General features: G+C 38.1%; 1 protein-coding gene across 2 annotated transcripts in view; it reads right to left on the reverse strand.

Annotated features, from left to right (window-relative positions):
- Window positions 1-1,822: 1,822 nt before the first annotated feature.
- cpne5a (copine Va) overlaps window positions 1,823-23,938 on the reverse strand; it is a 94,805-nt gene continuing 72,689 nt past the window's right edge. For both annotated transcript variants that reach the window (XM_067413805.1, XM_067413804.1), the window contains 7 exons: window positions 20,109-20,155; window positions 19,804-19,985; window positions 18,840-18,967; window positions 15,006-15,108; window positions 5,956-6,013; window positions 5,360-5,433; window positions 1,823-3,564 (listed from right to left, as the gene is read on the reverse strand). In XM_067413805.1, the coding sequence (XP_067269906.1) occupies window positions 3,376-3,564; window positions 5,360-5,433; window positions 5,956-6,013; window positions 15,006-15,108; window positions 18,840-18,967; window positions 19,804-19,985; window positions 20,109-20,155 (781 nt within the window). In that variant the 3' untranslated portion in view covers window positions 1,823-3,375. The remainder of the gene's footprint in view (window positions 3,565-5,359; window positions 5,434-5,955; window positions 6,014-15,005; window positions 15,109-18,839; window positions 18,968-19,803; window positions 19,986-20,108; window positions 20,156-23,938) is intronic.

A 23,938-nucleotide genomic window follows, 5' to 3' on the forward strand; every position in this document is an offset into this window, starting at 1 on the left:
GCAATGCATTCATGAATATTAAATAGGATTTAAAAAAGGTTACATTTATGCAAGTAGAAATTACAGGTTGACATCTGGAACACATAATTAGCAAAAGAAAATTAAAATTAAAAACACCAAATAAAACAAAAACAATATTCAGAGAAGAGTAAATTCAAGTCTTTAAATCAATACACCTGTTAACACTCTTAAACAAAGCCTTTCACCCCATGCTCCCTTTGTCAGACTTCATCTTCACCTCCTAATTGATTGATGGATCACTCCATTCTCAGTAACTAAAGGTGTGCTAATAACTGACGGTAAAAGAGCGGTGCGTTTAAACACATTGTCTTATTGCCTGGGAGCAGATTTTCCAAAAGTAACAATCTCTGCAAAAGAACAATGTCACTATTGTTGTAAAAAGGATTTCTCATTTTGTAAACATCTGCTTGCTCACAAATTTGTAGTTTCAGGACTAATGGAGATAAAAAATAAAATAAAAAATGCAGGTCAACTTAATCTACAGTGCCCAATCTACAGTGCATGTACAATTGGAACATAACAGATGCGTGCTCTAAAACCAAAACATTGTTACTACTTGGGACAAACAAGCAAATATGTCAAGATTTACTGGACAAGAAGAAAACGTATGCACAATGTGAGTAAGAGCAAGTATAAACAGCCCCACTGTCAAAAAAGGAGAAATCAAAAGTCTGTATTTACTGACACACATTTGTCTGAGATAATGATTGTTTTAGAATCACAAAATGAACCTCTGACAAAAGAGGCTGTATTTCTAGTGTTTCTAATGCTAAGTAAGAGTTAATCTATAGTTATAGTTAACCTTTTCTGAGATTTAACTGAATGTTTTTTAAATGAAAATCAACACGAGGTTCAACATTAATAATATATAAAAACAGTTTCTAATGTATGCTTGCTATCAACCATTAATGTAAACTTACTGTTTGTAAGGCAAGTATTGTCAATTTAACTGCGTACAGTGTTGGGTGTAACTAGTTACTAAGTAATTAGTTACTGAAATTTAATTTGACTGTTCCTTTGAAAAAGTAATCAAAGATTACTCTTATTTTTTTTTAATTAGTTACTTCACAATAAATTAAACAAAATAATGTGTGTAGTGTGTAGAGCAATTATATATAATACCATAGTGGAATTAACATAAAAAATGTTACTATTTAAGTATCCTTCTCACATATGTAATTATTTGGTCAGGTAATACGAATAATTGATGTCATTTTATATTATGTATTTGAATGAATTAAAAGAGCCGATTAATGTCTATCCTTGAATTGCTTAACTCAAGGTTGATAAAGGATTTGGGCAGTAATTAGTAATAGAAACTAAATATTTTTGGGAGAAAATACAGTAATTTGAACATAATCTAATAACACTATTGAAGATGTAATTAGTAACTATTAATTCATTACTTTTTTTAGAGTAACATACCTAACACTAACTGTGTATGATCTAATTATTACGCTGATGCAATAAATCATCCAGAGCTAGAACATTTAAAGGTCCCGTTCTTCACGTGTTTTCGAAGCTTTGATTATGTTTACAGTGTGCAATTTAACATGAGTTCATGTTTCACGTGTGAAAAAAACACAGTATTTTTCACACAATTTACTTATCTGTACAGCGCTGTTTCCTCTGTCCTAAAAACGGCCTGATGATTTCCTTGTTCTATGAAGTCCCTCCATGAGAAACACGTAACGAGTTCTGATTGGGCCAGCGCTTCCCGTGTTGTGATTGGACAGCATCTTAGCACACTTTGCCTGGAAAGGTCCCGCCTCTTACCATAACTCTGAATGCTCGCTCTTCTCCACGTGGGAGAGCAACAAGACCACGCCCCCTATTTTGCGTGTACTTGTGGGCGGAGGGTTAGTCAACAAACGGTTCTAGTGACGTCATTCATGCCAGAAAGTGCAGGGGTGTAGTCCAAACCGGCCGTTCGCTGTAGGCTTTGAAAGTGAACTTCTGTTATATAAAATATCTCGCTTGGCATTGAATTTTGAGCTTTATAATTTTACAGGTATTATTTATGCTCTAACAGCAACATTACACACTAATTAAAGTTTGAAAGATGGAATCGCGAAGAACAGGACCTTTAAACAAAATGTCATAATGTTTGCACTGTGAGAAAAGCCAATTCAGCTTGCAATCTTTTTTGTTTTGTTTGTTTGTTTTAATCAAAACCACTAAAATAATTTCTGTCATGGTGAAGAATTGAAAAGTGTTTCAAATTCCAGGGAGAATCCCAGAAATGAAAGGGCAAACAAAGGTTTAGCGTGGCTGGATACGGGCAGCAGCAGGAGTCAGTGCTCTGAGAAAAACAGCAGATGTTGCCTCATCTCCGATCATCTTTAGCAGCGAGCGGCGAGGGATCTCTCGTTCCCCCTGATGGGTCGTATGCGTCTGAAGAGCTGCTGTACGATATCAAGATATACCGGCTCCAGCGCATCAAGGAATTGGAGTGGCAAATTAAAAAGAATAGTAAATCTGGCGTTCTTTAGTCTGTGTACATCCGTGACTTCTCTCTGATTCACATTTACAAATTATTTTACAGTATTAAGAAAATATTTGTGCTTTCTCTGACTCTTACACTGAATTTTTCCTAACTGACTTAAAGTATGTAAATACATTTAATACAGTGTCTTAATGCAATGTACAATTGATTTACCTGGATTTCATGCTTTAGGATAGAAAATTGTGTTTATCATATAGCTTTAAAAAGTGGAAACTGCAATGGGAAATATTACTTTGTACTAAAAAGACTTTGCCCAAAACCCTGTGGAAAAATAAAACCACAATTACACAAACTATCTACAAATTCAACAAACAAATCAAACGATTGCACTACATATATTACCCTTACAGGGTATAATATTTAAAACAATCACTTATAATTTCACTATTTTTTTTAAATCACACTTCCTAGTGATGCTCTCCTCTGGTGGATATAAATTATATGGGAACATTTCCCTAATATGACACACAGTCCTCACATGCTGACACACAAGCGTTTTTGTAGATGTTGAGATGGTATAGAAGCAGAAAATTGTATTGCTTGTGCAGAGCATATATCTCCATGTATCAGCACAGTCAGATCCAAACTATAAATCCGTTCATAGCATTGACTAATGCAAGCAGAAATTATGGGGAATCAAACTGACAGACCAGTCAGAACCTTTTCAGTTCAAAGGCCAGAACACAGATGTAGGTTTTCAATTTCTCCAGTGTATGGGATCCAAAAACAGAGAATTGAAACCTTCCGCTCTTCTAGACACCTGAATCAGTCCTATTGGCTTTGAATGCGATCCAAATTGGAGGTGACAAAACAAGCATGGCTGTTTTCGTTTGGCAGGCTGGGTGAACTCATATGGTGGGGGTTGGGCTGAGCCCAGGTGGGCTGTAGTCTGGAGGCGTCTGGTTGGGCTTGATGCCCCTTGACTTCATGTATAAGATTAACTGCTCTGGAATCTCAGCCAGGACATCCTTGGCAAGTCGGGCCATACTCAAGACATGGTTTCCTGTCCGGTCCATATAGTCTCTGAATGGTACAAACTGCAGGCACAGACGAGATTAAAAAGAAGTTAGTTATAGGTGTTTATTTACTCCTTTGAATAATTTTTCTTCAGACATTTCCATGTGAACAATGTAATGAAAACCTGGCTGTTTTACAAAACATACTGTGGAATCATTCATTATTTATAGGTTGTGCACGGGTTGTTGTTTGTTATCTTGAGATATGTGTTTCATGTGTGTTGTCACAGTGTTCTATAAATCTGAGATGGCTGTAAATGTAGGTCACCAAAAGTTATTCCTTAAGAAACTTCCTCAAATAGTTATCGTATTACTTTGACACTGCTTAGGCTACACACACACACACACACACACACACACACACACACACACACACACACACACACACACACACACACACACACACACACACACACACACACACACACACTATCCAGTAGTGATCCTGATTGAATCAATGTCTTTAAACAAATCAGTAGAGTGAATTATTTATGGGATCAGTCATTGTTTTGTTCCTGAATTAATCAATGTTTTTTCATACAAAACTAAATGAATGGTTTAAAATGTCTCACTCAGAAAGACAACCACTAGTCGCCACAAACAAACCATTCAGGTATAACATTATGACATTCCTAACATTGTGTTGGTCCCCTTTTTGCTACCAAACCAGCTCCACTAAGGTGTGCTACCATATCTAGAACCATGTTAGCAGCAGATCCTTTAAGTCCTGTAAGTTGCGAGGTAGGGCCTCTGTGGATCGGACTTGTTTGTTCAGCACATCCCACAGATGCTCGATTGCATTGAGATCTGGTGAATTTGGAGGCCAAGTAAACACGTTGTGCTCCTCAAACCATTCCTGAACCATTTCTGCTTTGTCTCACTATCCTGCTGAAAGAGGCCACAGCCACCAGAGAATACCGTTTCCATGAAAGACTGTACATGGTCTGCAACAATGCTTAGGTAGGTTGTGCATGTCAAAGTAACATCCACATGTCAGGACCCAAGGTTTCCCAGCAGAACATCGCCCAAAGCATCACACTTCCTCCCCTTGCCTTCTTCCCAAAGTGCATCCTGGTGCCATTTGTTCCCCAGGTAAGTGACGCACACGCACCCGACCATTAAAAGTGATGTAAAAGAAAAAGTGATTCATCACACCAGGCCTTCTTCTTCCATTCCTCCGTAGTCCAGTTTTAATATTCATGTGCCCACTGTTGGCGCGGTGGTGGACAGGGGTCAGCATGGGCACCCTGGTCCGCGGTTATGCAGCCCAATATGCAACAAACTGCAATCCGCTGTGTATTCTGACACCCTTCTATCAGAACCAGCATTATCTTTTTGAGATAATCGGACCACACCGGCCAGCCTTCACTCCCCACGTCCATCAATGAGCCTCGGTCGCTTATCAAACTTACTCAAATCCTTACGCTTGTCCATTTTTCCTGCTTCTAACACATTAACTTTAAGGGCAAAATGTTCACTTTCTGCCTAATATATCCCACCCACAGGGGCGTAGCACCAAATTTTGGGCCCTCGGTACAAACCATCTTGCTGGGCCCCCGTACCATGTATGTGTATGTATAGAAAACTGACTTCTAAGGCCCCCCCCTGCCTCGGGCCCTGGTTACTCAGTACCCTTTATCCCCCCAGTCCCACGCCCCTGCCCACCCACTAACAGGTTCAGTAATGAAGAGATAATCAGTGTTATTCAATTTACCTGTCATAATGTTATGCCTGATCGGTGTTCATATACACACACAGATATACATTTATTTACAAACATAAATTCATAAATGTACAAAAACATAAAGATATGTACCTGTACAATATCCCTCTCCGCAAGCTTTCCTCTGGAGGATATTCTTACATCGTCGCCATCCAGTTCTACCATGGCTAAAAAGGGAGATCATCATGTTATCTTCCCTCCAGTCAGTAAAACTCAATCTTGAGCCTTTCGCCCCAGCATGACACCAGCATTTACCTCTTTGCTGGAACATTATGAAAGGCCATACACAAATACTAATAGCAGATGGTGGGACAGGCTAATTATATTGAACAGCTGTGAGATCTGTGAGTTGACATCTGCTTACAAGTCCAAAACTCTAAACCATCCCAATTACGTGACTTTTCATCCAGAAACTCTACTTTATCTGAGTGCAAACTGTGAAGTTGCATTCATGTTTTAAACTTCCACGTGGGAATTCTAATATTAGCTTTCATTTAGTGGAGTTAGGAAATGTTTAGGAAAATGCTGAGTTCAAAATAAGCAATAAAGAGTTATGCAGTACATTTTCTTTTTATGTTTGCAGTACATACAAATATAATGAAAAATAACAGTAAATACATATAGAGATGAAACTAAATAAGATAAAGAATGAATCTGTACAAAAGTGTGAAATTCATTTAGTTTCTTACCATCAAACTCAGCCTGGCCAACTCCAACAATAATGATGGACATAGGAAGTTTTGCCGCCTGAGAAGATGAGAACAGAGAAGACACATTCTTCCTCATGATAAATAGTTTACATGCTATTGCAACAATACCTGTATGGAAAAAAATACTCAGATTTGCAGTTGCAGTGCGTATGTGACTTTTCAGCTCAAAATACTCCACAGATAATTTATTATAACATGTTAAAATTGACACTTTTGGGGGGTAAGGAAAAATTACAGCAGTTTTTGTGTCCCTTTAAATGCAAATTTGCTGGTGCTCCAAGCCCTCTTTCCAGAAGAGGACGGAGCATCAGGAGCTCATGCTCCGGTGTTTTCTCACGCACTGAAAAAGTCAGAAACTGTCAGTAAGCCGTGTTTAGCCTTATATTTTTGAACAAGAGTCAGACAATAATGACGAGACTCAAGTGGCAACATGATACAGGACATTTCGGAATGGTTAACTGATGAATCGATTAGCTTGTTCAGTCATGATATTTTACAAATCGCTCTAAAGTTTAGTTTAATTACTGTTATGACTTATGTTGTCATCTTGCTTTCATGACTATGTTAGTGTATTGCAATAAAGGTGAAAAGACGGATGCGACCGTTTCAGCAGACTCCTGAATGTATGAATGACCCTCCTGGACTGGAGCTGATGTTTGTTTAAACGTGTATTCTCTTCAGAACGCATGTACAATTTATCGAGCTGTCTATGGTCTATAAGACTTTATCGTTTTTCTACAGGATATTTTTCATTTGAAACTGAATTTAACCGTGTTGTCCTCAGTGCCTCGGGTCAGGGAGGCTATGAAGACACTTATGTTCATGGGTACATCCAACAACAGAACATTTGTCTTTTTTTTTCTGCCTCCCAAGTAAGAGGAGGAAATCTGAAATGTGCGTTTGGAGAGATTGTTAATAATGTATGAGGATTATAAAAAAAATGATTGGGTTTATTTTTACCATTATAGGCTTTGGTTGTTAACATCTATGTTAAAACACCTTATAAAAGTGAATTTTATTGTAATTTGTTTATAATACAGCCACTCTAAAAAAAATATTTACTTTATTATTTTTACAGTTCTAATGAGAACCAGAAACTTTTCTCTGTGTTCTGGGTCGTTACCATATAACCAGCTTTAGTTTGAAACATTTTTTATACATTTAACACACAGCTTGTGGTGATTTTCTTCTTCTGGTACATGTTGAGCCTGGCAGGTTTCAAAGGGGACGTTATGACTTTGAATGTGTGATGGTTTGAAAACAAAATTTCAAACCATTTTTTCTCATACAGTTAGAGGTGAAAAGCTATGCATTATTCAGGCATTCCTGGATCAACATCCCCTCTCCTGTGCTAGCTTTCCCTGTTCCCGATATGATGCCTGGCTGACAGGTCAAATCCCCTTTATCGGAGAAGTAAAGAGTGAGTCTATATTGAGCAAGCTCAGAGGCAGCTTATGAGTGACAATGGATAACAAGAAAACCACAGGATATTCAGAGAAACAAAACTCACTTTCGGCCTAAAGTGACTTCCCAGTGGTTTGAAACGTAAAGTAATTGCAGATAATGCATTACACATGATCCCAGAAAACCCGCAGAAACAGACTAAAATAAAGAAAATACATACAAGGTGGAAAACACGATTTCTATTAAATGTAATCTGAAGAGTTTATAATGAAATATACCTTTAATTTACAGTATCAAATCTATAACAAGAGAAATATTAAAGGCTCCTGAGGGTTTGGATTCTGAAAGTACTTTCCCAAGGGGCCCGTGAAAGCCTGTTGAGAGGAATGAATAATTTGTTGAATAAAGCTAGCTGGACACGCAACCTCAGTCACATTGATAAGTTTGTGGGCTGTAATGGAGTTAGAATTGGAATTTCACCGGGGGCCACACACTAAAACACATCACACAAGATGAAAAAGAGCCCCCCCCACACACACACACACAGAGCACAAATTAACCCCAAACTGTGGGGCCCGGAGAGCTAATCAAACTATTGAGTGATTTAGATCATTAATTACTACGATTCAGAGATCGATTTCTTCAGTAACCCTTTATGTGGGAAACCAAAAAGATGGACTCACAAATACAAAAACAGAATCAGCTGATTGCTTAATATATATATATATATATATATATATATAATATGTGTGTTATGTGCAGATGTGCAGATAACTACGGTTAAGTGAAATAAAAACAGGTTATCAATAAAAGTTATCTAAATACTAGAACTGCTGTGTACCAATACAGTATAAACTCTCATCTGCATTTGAGGAAAGAGCTTTCAGTGGGATGGTTTCAGCTTCTCAGGCAGCGTTTTAATAACCTGGTTAAAATCTCATTCTTTAGTAACAGCTGCCTTATATACACATATTTACTCGCTTGCTAATTGGAACATAATTTTTTGTAAAATTAACTCTCGTCTTACCATGATTAATAAACCATACACATGATTATTAAGAACAAGAGTTAAAATAATAGATAAATAAATATGACATATAAAACCAACGCATACATTTCCATAAATAGCTAAAATGACCTCTCTCATTGGCGCTTCCTTTAAGACCATGCCCACTCAACTAAAACAGGACATTTAAAACAGCAAACCCCACGTGAATATTATAAAATGTATAGGAACTAGGGCTGTCAATCGATTCAAATATTTAATCGTGATTAATCGCATATTGTCACGAGTTAACTTGCGATTAATCACAACTTAATCGCACATTTGTATCAGTTCTAAATGTACCTTAAATTTATATGTTTTAACGTTTTTAATACTCTAATCAACATGGGTATGGACAAAAATGCATGCTTTATGCAAATGTACGTTTATTATTAGTGAAACTATACTCAGAGCATGAAGACATGTATCAAAGGTCATAGATCAAGAACTAGTTCATGTCTCTTAAGCTTAAAAATTCTGAATAAGCAGTGATTTTTCTAATTTTAAGAATATAAATAAAGGGAGTTTTTACACTGGCAGTTTAATTCAGAACAGGGCACAGTTCGTATGAAAAATTGATAATGTGAAAGCTGTCGTGCGGACCTGAAAGCGCACCGGAACCACACCATACCTGGAAGAGGTCCATATTCCACAAGTAGGAATATAGTGTGTGGCCCCTTTAAGAGATGCGCTTGTTCAGAAAAGTAACCTGCATATTAGTTTTAGCCGATTGTATTTAGTTCTATAAAACACATGTACTGTAAGTGGTGTTGATGTTAATGATTTACCTCAGACATGAGTGAAAGTGAGCTTCAGTGCATCGCGCTTGGACTGCAGAGAACGTGCTCAGTGAAAAAACACACTTTTCTTTCGACCTGGGGTCTAATAAAAGTTAAGCAGAATATATGAGGTAGCTATAACTGCACTTATTTCAGAGTAATGCTATTGTTAACCCTTTTCTTTCCCTATTAATGTTGCTGCAGCATCCTTTACATCTATGGCTGATCTCAATTTCTCCAACTATGTGTCATGGATCAAACAGAAAATGCGTGCTGCGTTAATCGCGCGTTAATAAAATGAGTGCCGTTAAAATGATTTTGCGTTAACGCATTCATTTTGACAGCTCTAGTAGAAACAGAACAGTAAATACACAGTAAAAACAGTGATGGAAGACAAACTCTTGGTCTCTCCATCACAAATACATACACCCACACAAATAAACTAATTTAAAAAATATATAAACTGAATATTTAAAGGGGGGGGGGGGGTGAAACACTCAGTTTCAGTCAATCTCATGTCAATCTTGAGTACCTATAGAGTAGAATTGCATCCTTCATATCTCCGAAAAGTCTTTAGTTTTATTATATTTATAAAAGAAATATAGGCTGTACAGAGTCTTTCCGGAAAAAAACGAGCGCCTGGAGGCGTATCGTGTGGGCGGAGCTAAAGAATGACGATCGCGAACAAAGCGGTGACGTCCTCAAGCGTGAAGAAACTCATGGCTATCTCAGCTAATACATGCTGTGTATTACATGTGTGTCTTTACTAGCAGTTTATGAGGACATGATTCGGTTTATTGTATGCGACTAACGTTAGACTTTAGCAAGCAAAACGGTTTTGCACGTCAGACTAGTGTAACATAATACAGAGAACAGCAATGGAGTAACCGTTAGCGCATTTGAATGACAAAGTACGCGATCGTGTTGTTTACTGATGTTTACTCATGCGACGGTAGCCAAAAGCAGAGACATTTGAAGCAGTTTTACTCACCAGCTGCTTCCAAAGCAGGACCGAACCTTTATCGCTGGGACCACTCCGCCACTCCGTCCTGTGACAGCAGTGGCGTGGAAATCCACTTTGCGATGCGACTGAAGCGATGTTATGAAGCTTCCCGTCATTTCTGCGTTCAAATCGGGTTCAAATGCAGCGCTGCCTTCCCGGAATGCTGTGCTGAAGCGTTGAAGTCGTTCAACGTCAACCATAGGAATAAAGTGGAGCGCGGCGCGGACTATAACCGACATAAGTGTTCACGGACGACTGGATCTGCACCTGAGAGAGTGTTTACTCTCTCGCTCTAGTCACGCGCGCGCACACCCTACCGGGAGAAGAGCCCGTACGGCTCATACAAGGACCTTCCGCTCTATTAACGTCAAGTCGAGCCATACTCGAAAAAAACTCTCCGAAACTTGTGAGAAACCAGAAGGGGTATTTTTGACACAGAAATACTCCATCAAACGTCCAACATTAGTTTTTGAAACTTTGTCTACGTTTAGGATGGGAATCCAAGTCTTTAACAGTGTAAAAAGCTCAGTATGCATGAAACAGCATTTCACCCCCCCTTTAAATATATTTAAAAACTCACTGAGTTCTTTATTAGGTACACCTGTTAACGCAAACATCTAATCAGCCAATCAAACGGCAGCATCTCAGTGAATTCAGGCATGTGGACATGGTCAAGATGATCTGCTGAAGGTCAAACTGAGCATCAGAATGGGAAAGAAAGGTGATTTAAGTGACTTTGAACATGGTGTGGTTGTTGGTTCCAAATAGGCTGGTCCTACACAACCATCTCTAATGTTTACAGAAAATGCTCTGAAAAAGAGAAAATATCCAGTGAGCGGCAGTTCTGTGGGCGAAAATGCCTTGTTGATGCCAGAGGTCAGAGGAGAATGGCCTGACTGGTAGCCTAAAAAAAAGTAAATCATTACAACCAAGGTCTGCAGAAGAGCATCTCTGAATGCATAACACGTTGAATCTTAAAGCAGATGGGCTACAGCAGCAGAATACACACCAGGTGCCACTACGGTCAGCTGAGAATAGGAAACGGAGGCTACAATTTGCACAGGCTCACAATCTGTCAAAATTGGACAATAAAAGATTGGGAAAAATTGGCCTGGTCTGATGAGTCTCGATTTCTGCTGTGACGTTCAGATGGTAGGTCAGAAAGTGAAATAAACAACATAAAGGCATGGATCCATCCTGCCTCGTATAAATGGTTTAGGCTGCTGGTGGTGGTGTAATGGTGTGGGGGATATTTTCTTGCACACTTTGGACCCCTTAGTACCAACTGAACATCATTTAAATGCTACAGCCAACCTAAGCATCCATGTGCATCCCTTTATGTCCACCCATCTTCTGATGACTACTTCCAGCACAATAAAATATCATAACCCCAAGCTCAAATGATCTTAAACTAGTTTCTTGAACATGACAATGGGTTTACTATATTCAAATGGCCACCACAGTCACCAGATCTCCATCCAATAGAGCGGTGTTGCTTTGAAATATGGTGGAATGAGAGATTTGCATCATGGAATCTGTGTGATGCTGTCCTGTCAGTATAAACCAATATCTCTGAGGTACCTTGCTGAATCTGCCACAAAGAAAGCAAATTGGGTCCAACTCAGCACTAACAAGGTGTGCTTAATAAAGTGGCTGGTGAGAGTATATACATAAATACAAACAAAAAACATAAAAAATGCAGGCAATAATTAGTTTATCTACTTTGTGTTGTGATGGTATTAGTCCCAGGATGTTTCTTGTCAGTCCATCAGTCCATCTCTGCCTGTATGTATTGTACAGACAGCAAACTGAGTGCTTGGTGCCAATGGGCAAGGATTATAAAAACATATTTATGGGGTTGGAAGTAGGTCAGCATTCCCGGAAATGCTCTCGGGGGAGAGAGGCCGTCATGTGTTTGAAAGAAATAGAGCTGGGAAGATGAGTCTAAACAAACACACTGCACACACACTTCATGTATTCACTGCTCTATTTCCTGTAGGTCTTTCCTTTCAGCGCCTCTCTCACAATCTCTCATTCACTTGTTTACTTTCCTTCTACCACTTGTTTCTCCTGGTTTTCTTTTTACTTTCTTTTACCAAATACCTCTCTCAATCTTGAAATAAGTACAGATTACTGTGAACTATGTGATGTGACACATTTACAGCTACCCTATAATAAACTCTGAATTACAGTGTGTTCTTGTCTGCTGGGCCACATACCCTCTTGACTGGCTTCAGTGTATTCTTAGATTTTCAGTAGCTGCTTAAACACACTCACATCTGCTAGTATCAGTGAGGATAACATTTCTTCGGAGTCATTTAATAGATTTATTATTAAATAAAAAATTCTTACATATACACTGCAAACATGATTCTTAAAGGGTTACTTCAGCGATTAGCATTTGGCTTTGTATCAGTAGAACCCCCGGAGTATATTCAAATGATTGTGCTCCCCCCCCCCCCCCCCCCCCATATCCCACTGAGTCAATAGATTTATGCATTTTATTTCTAGGAAAATTTCTCCTATGACACAAATTGACGATATTTGAATCATAGGAGGAATGTTTTTGGCCAAAGGCTAAAGACTACAGCCTTTGGCTGATTGCACCTTATCTATGCATCATTTTTTAAATTCTTTTTATAACTGTTTTAGTTTACCTTTGTTCTTTTCTTTGGTTATGATCATTTTATTAATTTTAATTCTCTTTACATTGTATTCTTTTTCTTATGCATTTGTTATTCCTATTTTAATTCCTCAAGCACTTTGAATTGCCATTGTGTATGAAATGTGCTATATAAATAAACTTGCCTTGCATTACAGCCAGCAGAGGAAGCAGAAGGATGTTTTTTACACTCAGAGCTCAGCTCGCAGCTGCAGCCACTCATTTAAACGGAGCTATGGTGAGCAATGTAAGTTTTTTAACTTCTCAAATTAATTTCTATGAAATTTAAGCTTGAAAAGGCATGAATTGAAATGCGCCAGACTGAACTCGTGTTGTGAATGTATGCCGCGAGTGTAGTCGCGATTACCTCAGCTTTCATCACGAGAGCTCATCAGCTCATTTATCTCACTCCTGCAGTTAGTGCTCAGTGCTGTGATACTCATGCGGTGACTCACTCATTATATTGAACAGACACGTTCAGTTTTTAATTGTAGTGTCTTCTCCAACTCAGTCACAGTAATCAAGTTGTTGGCTTTGGGAATGGCCTCACAGGGCAGCAAAGCATTCTGGGAATTGTAGTCTTTCATCCCCATGAGACAAAAATAAATTTTCTGTCTTTTCTCTGTCTAGAAGGCACCAAATTCAAAAATAATTTCACATTTCTACTACATTGATGACCCAGTTTAAATACAGATTCATCTTCCCAGCGCTGAAGTACCCCTTTAAATACTGGAAAAAATCCACAGGATTTCTAATATCATGTACTGTATTTTTTATTTCAATTAATTTTTTTTCTCGTTTCAAGCATACATTTAACAAATTTTAATTAAGTTCAACTTAAAAAACTATTTGGGACACGAAAAATAAATGTAATGTCAATATTTGAAAATACATTTTAATGTCTTATGTCTTCTCAAATAATTTGTTTTATTTCATTTATATTTATTTTTTATTTATTTTAAGGATGTTTAAAGATATTTACAGAAAACAAGACAGAAATATTTATCAACAAAATAATTTTTACAATGTGACAGAGGGCAAGTGTGTCTAAAATGGTTCATTCTTGGACTAAAAAAAAATGTATTTCTCCAATTGAAAATGTTCTAGTGACTGATCACATCTATTTTTTTTTTTGTGAATTGATGCAATTGAATTCACAGACATTTAATTTGGCCATATAAAAAATTGAGATGTGATCAGTCACTAGATTTTTTTGTACTGTTTGTAAAAAATAAAAAAATAAAAAAATAAAAACGTAAAAATGTCCATGATCTAAATCATTGACCAAAGTAACCGTCTATGGGAATTACCCTACAGCACTTAAAGAGACTTTAATAAGCTAATGGAGATGAGAAAAACCTATTTAAATACATAATTTTATCACTTCTTAAGTAAATTATGTATTTATTTATTTAAAGGATGGTTAGATATTTTTACATGAAAACAGGACCAATACTGAAAGCAGCGAGCATATTTGTCCATTCCCTATAAAATAGTGACAGAAAGTGACCATTCAGTTCACTGAATTAACCTACATTTCGCCTCAGCTACTCTAAGAATATAAGAGGCCAAATTGCAGAAAGAGCAGAGAATCATAGAGTGAGAGAGTGCATATGAGAAAATACTTCAAAGTGCTCATTTTTATCTAATCATTTGAAAAAAAGGATAACAGAAAAGAGCACACAAGTGGAATTCTCACAGCAGAGTGCAATAAAAAAAAAACACTTGAGGCATAGAAATGAATAACGCACGTTCGGTCATTCGGAGCGCATGAGCCCATATCAGTCAGTGCAGAAACGTTACCGTGTAACTGAAGACAGAGATCCAAAGCATCAAGGGTAGAGGGTGAAGAAGAGACAGAGCAGCAGGCAAGATCTTAAAAGGAAGGTGTGGCTGTTCTAATAATGTGACTAAACAGTCGCAAATTCCCTTTAAATCCAGTCTGCTGGGTAACTATAGCAACGGTGACAGATGAATCCCATTAGGTGTGAAGACGACCTCCGGAAGACCCAAAACAAACCTTACCTCTTCTTAGGCTTTGCCTGGAGGGGCTCTTGTGATGCAATGTTGCACCACAGTGTGATGATATAAACAGTTTTGAAGACAAGAGAGAGAGTGAGGTCAGAGGTAACTCACATTGACGATGGCTTCTTTAGTTTGAGCCATATCTGATATCACACCGTCTGTGATGATGAGAAGCACGAAGTACTGCGAGCCATCTTGAACAGCTGCGCCATACCTGTGTGCGCAGACACAGAGTCACATTTTCATATTAACAAATATATTAAAAATCTTAATATCCAAATCACCCAAATGAACCATAAACCAAAAATGAAAATGCTGGTTCAGTTGATTGACTGATTTTTAACATTGCAGATGAATAATGAAAAAATGAGTATCCTTATTGAACACTTAGTATTCAGAGCTGAATCTCATGCATATATATATTTGCTCAGGGATGTCCCTGTGCTATTGACACAGCTCTTCTGCCTTCATCAAAATCCCTTAATGCTCTTTGTGATGCAAAACACTTTACAGAAGCTACGGCAGGAGAACTAGCCTCTCGGATTTCTGCACTTGGTCACAGCAATACACTCCATGTCCTGGAGGGCTTCTGTCCTGCTGAGTTCAGCCCCTAGTCTTATTACCGGAAGATACGAGGGACTGCCGCTCTACCATTAGAGAAAGCACAACGGCTAACTTGGATCATGTGTGCCTTGATAGCCAATCACATTACAGCCTTGAGTCATCGTTTCATTTCATTGTGCGACAGTAAATCACTGTTTGCAGATACCATAGAAATAATACCTGTTGTGCAATTGTCTGTGACTTCTCATAAAACAGCATTTTTTTCCCACTGTGTAAACTCCAAAAATAGATCCATCCAAAAATACTGTTTAAGAGCAAACATGTTGATTATTAAGTGTTTTTTTCTTTGAGCATAGAGAAGCCTCTCCTCCACTAACATTCATAAAAAACGACCTCTTCTCTCCTTCCCCGAGTACCGCAGCATTAGCAGGGATTTTTTTTTTTCCGGCTACGGTTGCAGGCTTTGTCCTGAAAACATTGATTTGCTTGTTCAGGTGTGTTTGATTAGAGTTGGAGCTAAACTCTACAGGACAGCGGCACTCCGGGACCGCTGGTTTATACAATAAGGACAATCAGCTACAGTATTCATGAGTGTAGAAGCCTGTGTTTGTCTCGGAGTACAAAACAAAAAGTCTAAGGGGCCATTCACACAGACCGCATTTTTCCATTTCAATGCACTACGTTTCCATTGTTTATCTATGTAAACACGCACTAGACGGATGCGTACAGATGAGAACAAGCATAATAACGGAACAAAACTATTGAAAACAAGAGCCAGAGGATTGTACTGACATTCAAATCCAGCAAATTGTCTCAACAATTTTTTTTTAAAATGCTAGACTGCGAAAACGCTCGCACACTCTAAAAAAAGCCGGTGCTATATAGTACTAAAAGTGGTTCAGTGGGTGATTCAGTGGTTCTTCAGTGGTTCTTTACCAGTTCTTGGCTTGTAATCATAGGGGAACCACTTTCGGTGCCAAATAACCTTAAAGGGGTACTTCAGCGCAGGGAAGATGAATCTGTATTTAAACTGGGTCATTAATGTAGTAGAAATGTGAAATTATTTTTTAATTTGGTGCTTTCTAGACTGAGAAAAGACAGAAAATGTATTTTTGTCTCATGGGGATGAAAGACTACAATTCCCAGAATGCTTCGCTGCCCTGTGAGGCCATTCCCACTGGATTACAGAGACTGAGTTCCTACAATTAAATACTGAACGTGTCTGTTCAATATAACGATCGAGTTGCCGCGTGAGTTTCACAGCAGACTCAGATTAGGAGTCAGATTACATTTAACGTCATAAATGAGTTGATGAGCTCTCGTGATGAGAGCTGAGGTTATCGCGACCACATTCACGGCATACATTCACAACGCATTTTCAGTTCATTCCTTTGGAAGCTTAACTTTCATAGAAATTAATTTGAGAAGTTAAAACACTTACATTGCTTAGCATCCGTTTAAATTAATGCCTGTAGCTGAGCTGTGCTGTAAGTGTGATCTCCTTTCCCCAAATCCCCATGCACGAGTTGAAAACATGCGGAAATGGCTCCCTCTGCTGGCTGTAGTCTTTAGCCTCTGGGCAATCATTCCTCTCGTGATGCAAATATCGTCAATTTGCGTCACGAGAGGAATTTTTCCAGAAATAAAATGCATAAATCTCTTGTCTCAGGGGGATATAAGAGGGGGGAGCACGATCATTTGAATATACTCCAGGGTTTCTACTGATACAAAGCCATATGTTAATCGCTGAAGTAACCCTTTAATAATCTTTAAAGGTGCTCTACATCATCTTTGTCAAATGGTGTTATGTAGAACCCACAAGAGGTGCCATATCGCATTTTATTTCTTCCTCAATAATGGTGCTAAACGGCACCAACAGTAGTTCTTTGGCATGTAAAGAATCTTTAAAGGGGCTTGAAAGGTTCTTTGTATGGCAGTGGTGCTATATAGCATCTTTACCACCCCAAAGAACCACTGAAGAACCGCTGAAGAACCATACAGGGGCTTAACAGGTTCTCTATATAGTAACTGTGCTATATAGCACCTCAGTCATCCCAAAGAACCACTTTTAGTGCCAAATAGCACCAATTTTTGCAAGAGTGCAAGTGCTCACAGCTAGGTGTTTACAACTGGCTAAAAATGCCTTGGGTGCCAAACGGCCTAAGGGTGACTAGTAATAGTTATTTATATCTCTCTATTGTGACTTTCTCACAGGTGCAACTTTCTCAATTGGAAAGATATCACACATCATCTGACTTATTTCTCTTTTTTGTAATTTTATGTCCCTCAATTGTGAATATTTCTTTCTTATTTCTCACAATTGAGACTTTGCCACAATATGGTTTTATGGTAATTATTAATCTTATTTTAATCTTTATCTCACAAATATTTTTTTATTTTTTACACGGAGGCAAAAACTAGCTTTCATACATCAGCACCTGGGTCAGCCTGAAAATCAGTTACGTGTTGTCCTGTTGTTCTGATATAAATGTCATAATTTCTGCCTATAAAGGTTTGGTTTGTCTGAAGCAAGGTGTCCTACAACACCAGCTGAAGATTTGTTTTTCCAAAACTGTGAAGCCTACACAAAATATAATCTGTCCACCAAAGCGTTTTTAGCCAGCTGAAAATGCTAGGAGCTTTGCTGAAAACACCTTGCTGTGGGCACTTGAGAACGTTTCTGCGATGCAACGTTTTTTTTTTTTTTTTTTGTTTGTTTTTTACATTTGCTTGCTACGCAATATCTGCGTAAGTGTTAATAAATGGACTGCATTTATATAGCGCTTTTATCCAAAGCGCTTTACATTTTTGCCTCACATTCACCCATTCATACACCGACGGCGATGTCAGCCATGTAAGGCGCCATCCAGCTCGTCGGGAGCAGCTGGGGTTAGGTGTCTTGCTCATGGACACTTCGACACTTGGTCAAGTGGAACCGGGGATTGAACCACCAACCTTCTGGTTTGTAGACAACCTACATGAACCACTGAGCCACTGCCGCCCTATAGTATCTACTTTCACAGATAGCTTGTTTCTATAAAATGTTGATACAATGTTGCTCTGGTTCTTGTTTTAAACGATTTTGTTCCATTATTATGCTTGTTGTCATCTGTTGACATTGTAGAATGTGGCAGTTGTTCGGTGTGCTATTTGTCCTTCCCCTCCTCCACTATGATTGGACGGCTGGGTAAAATTGAAAACATTTACAAAAACACGGCAACCGTGTGAAAAAAAATGTTTTGGAGAACACACGGCCTAAATGACAACACAGAGACTTTAATATTAATACAACCCTTTTCTATTAATTTGAATCTAGAAATCTGTTTTACACAGGATGAGATTTTAACTGTTCCAGCATGAGCACTGCTGAATTCTTCTTACCTCGCTACATGGTTGATAACGGGAGCAAAATTTGTGGGGCCGTAAAGCTGGACAGTCTTCAGACTCTGGTGGTAAGCCTCCAGGATGCCCTCCATCCCGTTGCAGTATGGGTTATCTACATTACCATTCTTCAAAGAGAACATCAGAGATCAATCAACAACTATGCCTCTACTGTCATGGTCAAATCAGCAGATTAGATTTATCCTAACACTTAGATTTATCATAACATTTCTCATGATATTTGCAGTTATTAATTTAAATATATAACAACTGCTTTCAATGCCAATGAATGCAATGGTCCATCTCAAGGACAAGCAAGGGTTTGCAAAAGTGTCATTAAACCAAATTCTTTCACGGTTCTTTTTGCATCCTCACATTCATATTCATCAAATGCACCATCAAAAATTTCTCTAGTGTATCACCCTCAGGGATCTCAGAATCTGCTTAGTATTTTATGATTCATTAGATAATTATTCATGGTCTGAGGACTAGGATATTCAAAGAATCAAGGAGTGAAGCAGCAAGAATAAAAATTAATAGTCATGATCCCAAGTTCCAACACAAGGAAAGAGAGATGGTGAAAAAGTAGCTGATGAAGGAGAGAGTGAGCAAAAACTAATTAAGAGACTCAAAATGCTCGATGAGATGAGGGTTTGGCACACACACATCATTAATGCGTGGGTAACATTAATGAGCAGGAGTGTCAAGAGAGCCTTATTTACACATTACGCATAGATGTAACCAAGCATTACTAATTACAATATCATCAACATATGTGCAAACAACTAAATAAATACTTTGAAACAACCCTAGACACCTCACACCAAAAAAAAGTCACAAACAGGATAAAACAACGTTATTCAGAGTGTCTGAAAAACACGGCACGTATCGAACAGTAATGACTCTGGATATGTGCCAGCTAGCTGTGAAATACACATAATCTATCATATCTAGGAACGGGTACCAGGGGAAATTCATGGGAAACCCGGCCATCAGGAGGAAGTTTGGCTCCAAAGCCCAATGCAGGAAACATCTTATCGCTGTCATAGTCTTGAATGATCTCGCCCACGGCCTTCAAAGCCATGGCGTACGCGTTCATCTGATAGGGGTTCATGTAGTGCAGGGAGGTAGACTGTGAAGGGTTCCCTGGAGTTTAAAGAGAGAGAGAGATGGGTCATAAATTTAAGTAAATATTATTCAGATATGCCAGCCAACAGTATGGAGAACAAACTCAAAACAGGAAACAATAAACAGTGAAAAAAGTCTTACCATTGGAGGCAGTGAAATCAATGGCCACTGTGAAATGGATCTGAGTGCTAGAGAGAGAGAGAGAGAGAGAGAGAGAAATAGTAATAATATCATCAAATGAAAGCATTAAAATCTGTGCCAACATTTTCACACATTACAAACGCGAGAACCTGACAGTGAAGCTCAACAAAGGTGATGGATCCTGATTCACCCCAAACCATGGCACATAACATTTCCTGCTTCAAAACACTCCAATGTTTCCACTCCTGCTGTTGAAGGGGTTGGCGCAATTACCATCTCCAGCCCTCTACCTCCATTGTGCCGTCTCCCTCACCTGACAGGCAGACAGCCAACCTCCCGCTCACCAGCCAGACATTCCTCACAATCGACTCTGCCTGGTGGGCAGATCCAACATCTGTGTAATCCCACTTCTTTCCCCTCATTTTTCTAATTAGAGCAACAGTGAAACTGGTCTCAGAACAGCAGTCGACAAGCTTTCCACATACAAAACTGCTAAAACCCACGGATTCTCTCACAGCTCTGTTTCTGTATTGAAATCCTATTGTCCTCTAGCAATTCTCTCTGTAAAGGACAATCATATGCAATCCAGAACTAAGATGGAGTTCCCACTGATTTCAATACAATTCAAAACGAGAGACAGCTTGTTGATATATTTATTATTTATTTTTTATCTTTACAGTTTTAGAGTTTTAGGGTGTGTGTTCACACTTGCCATGTTTGGTTAGATTAAAAGAGAACCCTGGTGCGATTACTCTGTTGCGTTTCATTTGTCATTCAAACCCTGGTGTGTACCAAACAAGTGGACAGAGACCACTGAAAAGATGGACTCTGGTGATCTCTGGGGCGGTTTGAATGACATATGAATGACATTTTTATCAGCTGGTCAAAATACCAGATAAAGTTAGTGCGTTGGATACATAAATTAACATACATGATATTGTTTAACTCAAAGCAGTATTCTTTGTAACGCTGCTTAGTATATATATATATATTTATATAATGTTTACAGGGTTTTAGTGTCAGTATTACATTAAACTGCTATATATAATGTTGAATATAATGTATAATAATGCAATGGGGCATATTTGTGGATCCTCATAATGCCAAATGTCTTATGTTACCAGTAAAATTGAAATATTATTTTAAATGCATCTAGTCAGTGACAGTGCAATCAAATAAATCTGAATTTTCAGCTTCAGAATTGTGAATATTTTTATTCTGGTGTCACCATTGGTCCTGTGCATTGGGTCGCCAGCACCAAGTCCAAGCCTATTCATTTCCATCCCCAACGTAATATCAGATTTATCATTTTAATAAACAGTGCATTCATTGTTAACCTTTTACCATATGCCTTGGAATATCACATTGTGAGTTCAGTATTGTGATATGTATTGAATCGAGACGTGAGGGTAAAATAATATTGTGAGAAAGTTCTATACAAATAAAGATAAAGATAAAAGAAAAAGAAAAATCTATAACAGAAAAAAAATCTAATACTGGCATTTTTTTTGTTTTGTTTGCTTTTGTTTATTTCTCACATTAGATCATTGTATTCCCTATAAACTAACTGAGAGCACTGCACCCACAGAAAACAAATGCCAAATCTGAACACCTGCACAACAGAAACGATGATAGCAAGCAACTTTTTCTGCTTCTGATGGGAGTACAGCACTTGCACAGATAACCTCTGAAGCACCAAAAAATATTATAATGACATCTAATATCTGAATCTCATGGCATTCCTCTTCCAGCATGAACTCTGCATGATTCTGCGGTGCTTTTCGTGCAAATGAGAAATGAGCTCTGGATGCGAATATGATGTTGGAAAACATGGAGTATGAGGTCAGTGAATATTTATGAAACATTTCCACACAGACAAAGAAATCATCCTCTGATGCAAGCAGGTAAAAAGAATGGGGGGTGGGGGGAGGGGAGGGGGGTAAATGAAGGCTCTGATCAGCAGGCGGCATCTACAGCTGTCATTCATATGCAATCCCTGCTGCGAGATGTTTTCCTAAGAGCTGATTCATCAGTGATGGGTCATCTGAGAATAATTATGTGTTTTAAACATTCACTGTACATCCGCAAACATGACCTCACATCTGTTAATGAGTGATTCTGGCCAAATCACATTCATAGGCAACACAAGGGTATTGTGCTTATGCAAAGACAGTGGGTAAGCACCAAAAAAACTGCTTCCATTTTATCAGCCCTTGTTTTTTTTTCATTATTTAACTCGGCACAATACGAACAGGAAGGCGGGGGGAGCAGCACAATGATGATTAACAAGCGCTGTTTATGCTCGTTTATCTTCATTTCATTTTTTTCGTCCATCTCAAGTGTTTTTTTTTTTGTGTGTGTGTGTATGTGTGATTATCACTGATGTCTCCAGGCACAAAGTCTGGGCTGGTGCATTAATCTGCATTATACCGGGAACCTCAACAGCTCCTTTGGTGGAGACGAAAAACCTTTTGAGCGTTTGAACCAGAGCTTTCATATGAAGAACATTTATCTTAATGGTGGGATTTTGAATGTCATCTATAGGAATAAAAAAAACAGCTAGAAAAGAATGATATAGAATGATGGGATTGCGCCTGTCACATTTGCAACAGTGCAGTGTTTTACATTCATGATGACACTTTCAATCCAAAATAAAAAAGACTGACAATTATATATATATATATATATCTTGTGTATATTATATATAAATATAAAGATCTTGTTAATGTACAAAGTGTGCAACTGGATCCACACAACTCTGCAATGCGGCAGTTTTATAACTCCTCGCTGTGTAGTTAAGTTATGAATATCTTGTTGTGTCTTTAAGGCTATGCTCATGAGTTCTTTAATGACATTTGTGACACACAATTCCTCACTCTGGACCAGGATAAAGCGGAATTCAAGTGCGTTCAAGAGACCTCTAAACACATAATATCCTACAAAAAAGCACTTCACTCAGATTCACTGAACAAAATAAGAAATAAAAGCATCACATTTCCGTGAAAAGGTACTTGCTAATGCTAGTTTCTTCCTACAGTATTTGCCATTGGACAACAAAGAAACTGAACGGAGAGCAAATAGAGACTTTAGCTTCTCAGGATTTCCACCATTCATGAAAATGGTATATCTAATTACCGGTGTAAATGTAAAGCACTGTTTTTACATTTTCACTTCAATCACACAGTAAGAGACAGCAGGAGCTGTGCGCATACTTATGCCATATATGAATTGCGTTGTAATCCACATAATTTTTTTAATCGCCTTGAAAAAAGTAGTGGGGACATGTCCGACTTGTCCAAACCACATTTTACACATTCGGTTTCTTTTCATGACCATTGTATATAAAAATAAAAATAAATAAAAAACACCTTCACAGTCTAAAGAGTCTTTGTTTGATGTTGAAAAAATGTTTTACCTCAAAAAAAATTTCTGATAAATACTGAGCTTAAGGCAATACACTCTATAGGCATAACTATATTAACCATATTCAATTACAATATCTTTAAAGGTTGTTTTCTCCTACAGTCAGAAGTCTCCACGTAGCACTTGAATGCAAAACTTTCCAGTTTTGCTCCTATATATATTTTGAGGGTTTTAGAGAAAGACTTGTTCATATATCATTCACCTGATGATATAACATTTTATCCTAAAAACTTTATCCTTTTTTTCTGGCTCTTGACAATATTTTCTGATCTATGGAGTGATAAAAGGAGATATCCAAATAAATAATAATGTGAAATAATAATATAACATTTAAAACCTATAACATTTCAGGAAACAAAACGGCTCGGGTTATGTATATAACCCTTGTTCCCTGAGAGGGAACGAGC

This window comes from Pseudorasbora parva, chromosome 13 (genome assembly GCF_024679245.1).
Source record: "Pseudorasbora parva isolate DD20220531a chromosome 13, ASM2467924v1, whole genome shotgun sequence".
Lineage (NCBI taxonomy): Eukaryota > Metazoa > Chordata > Actinopteri > Cypriniformes > Gobionidae > Pseudorasbora > Pseudorasbora parva.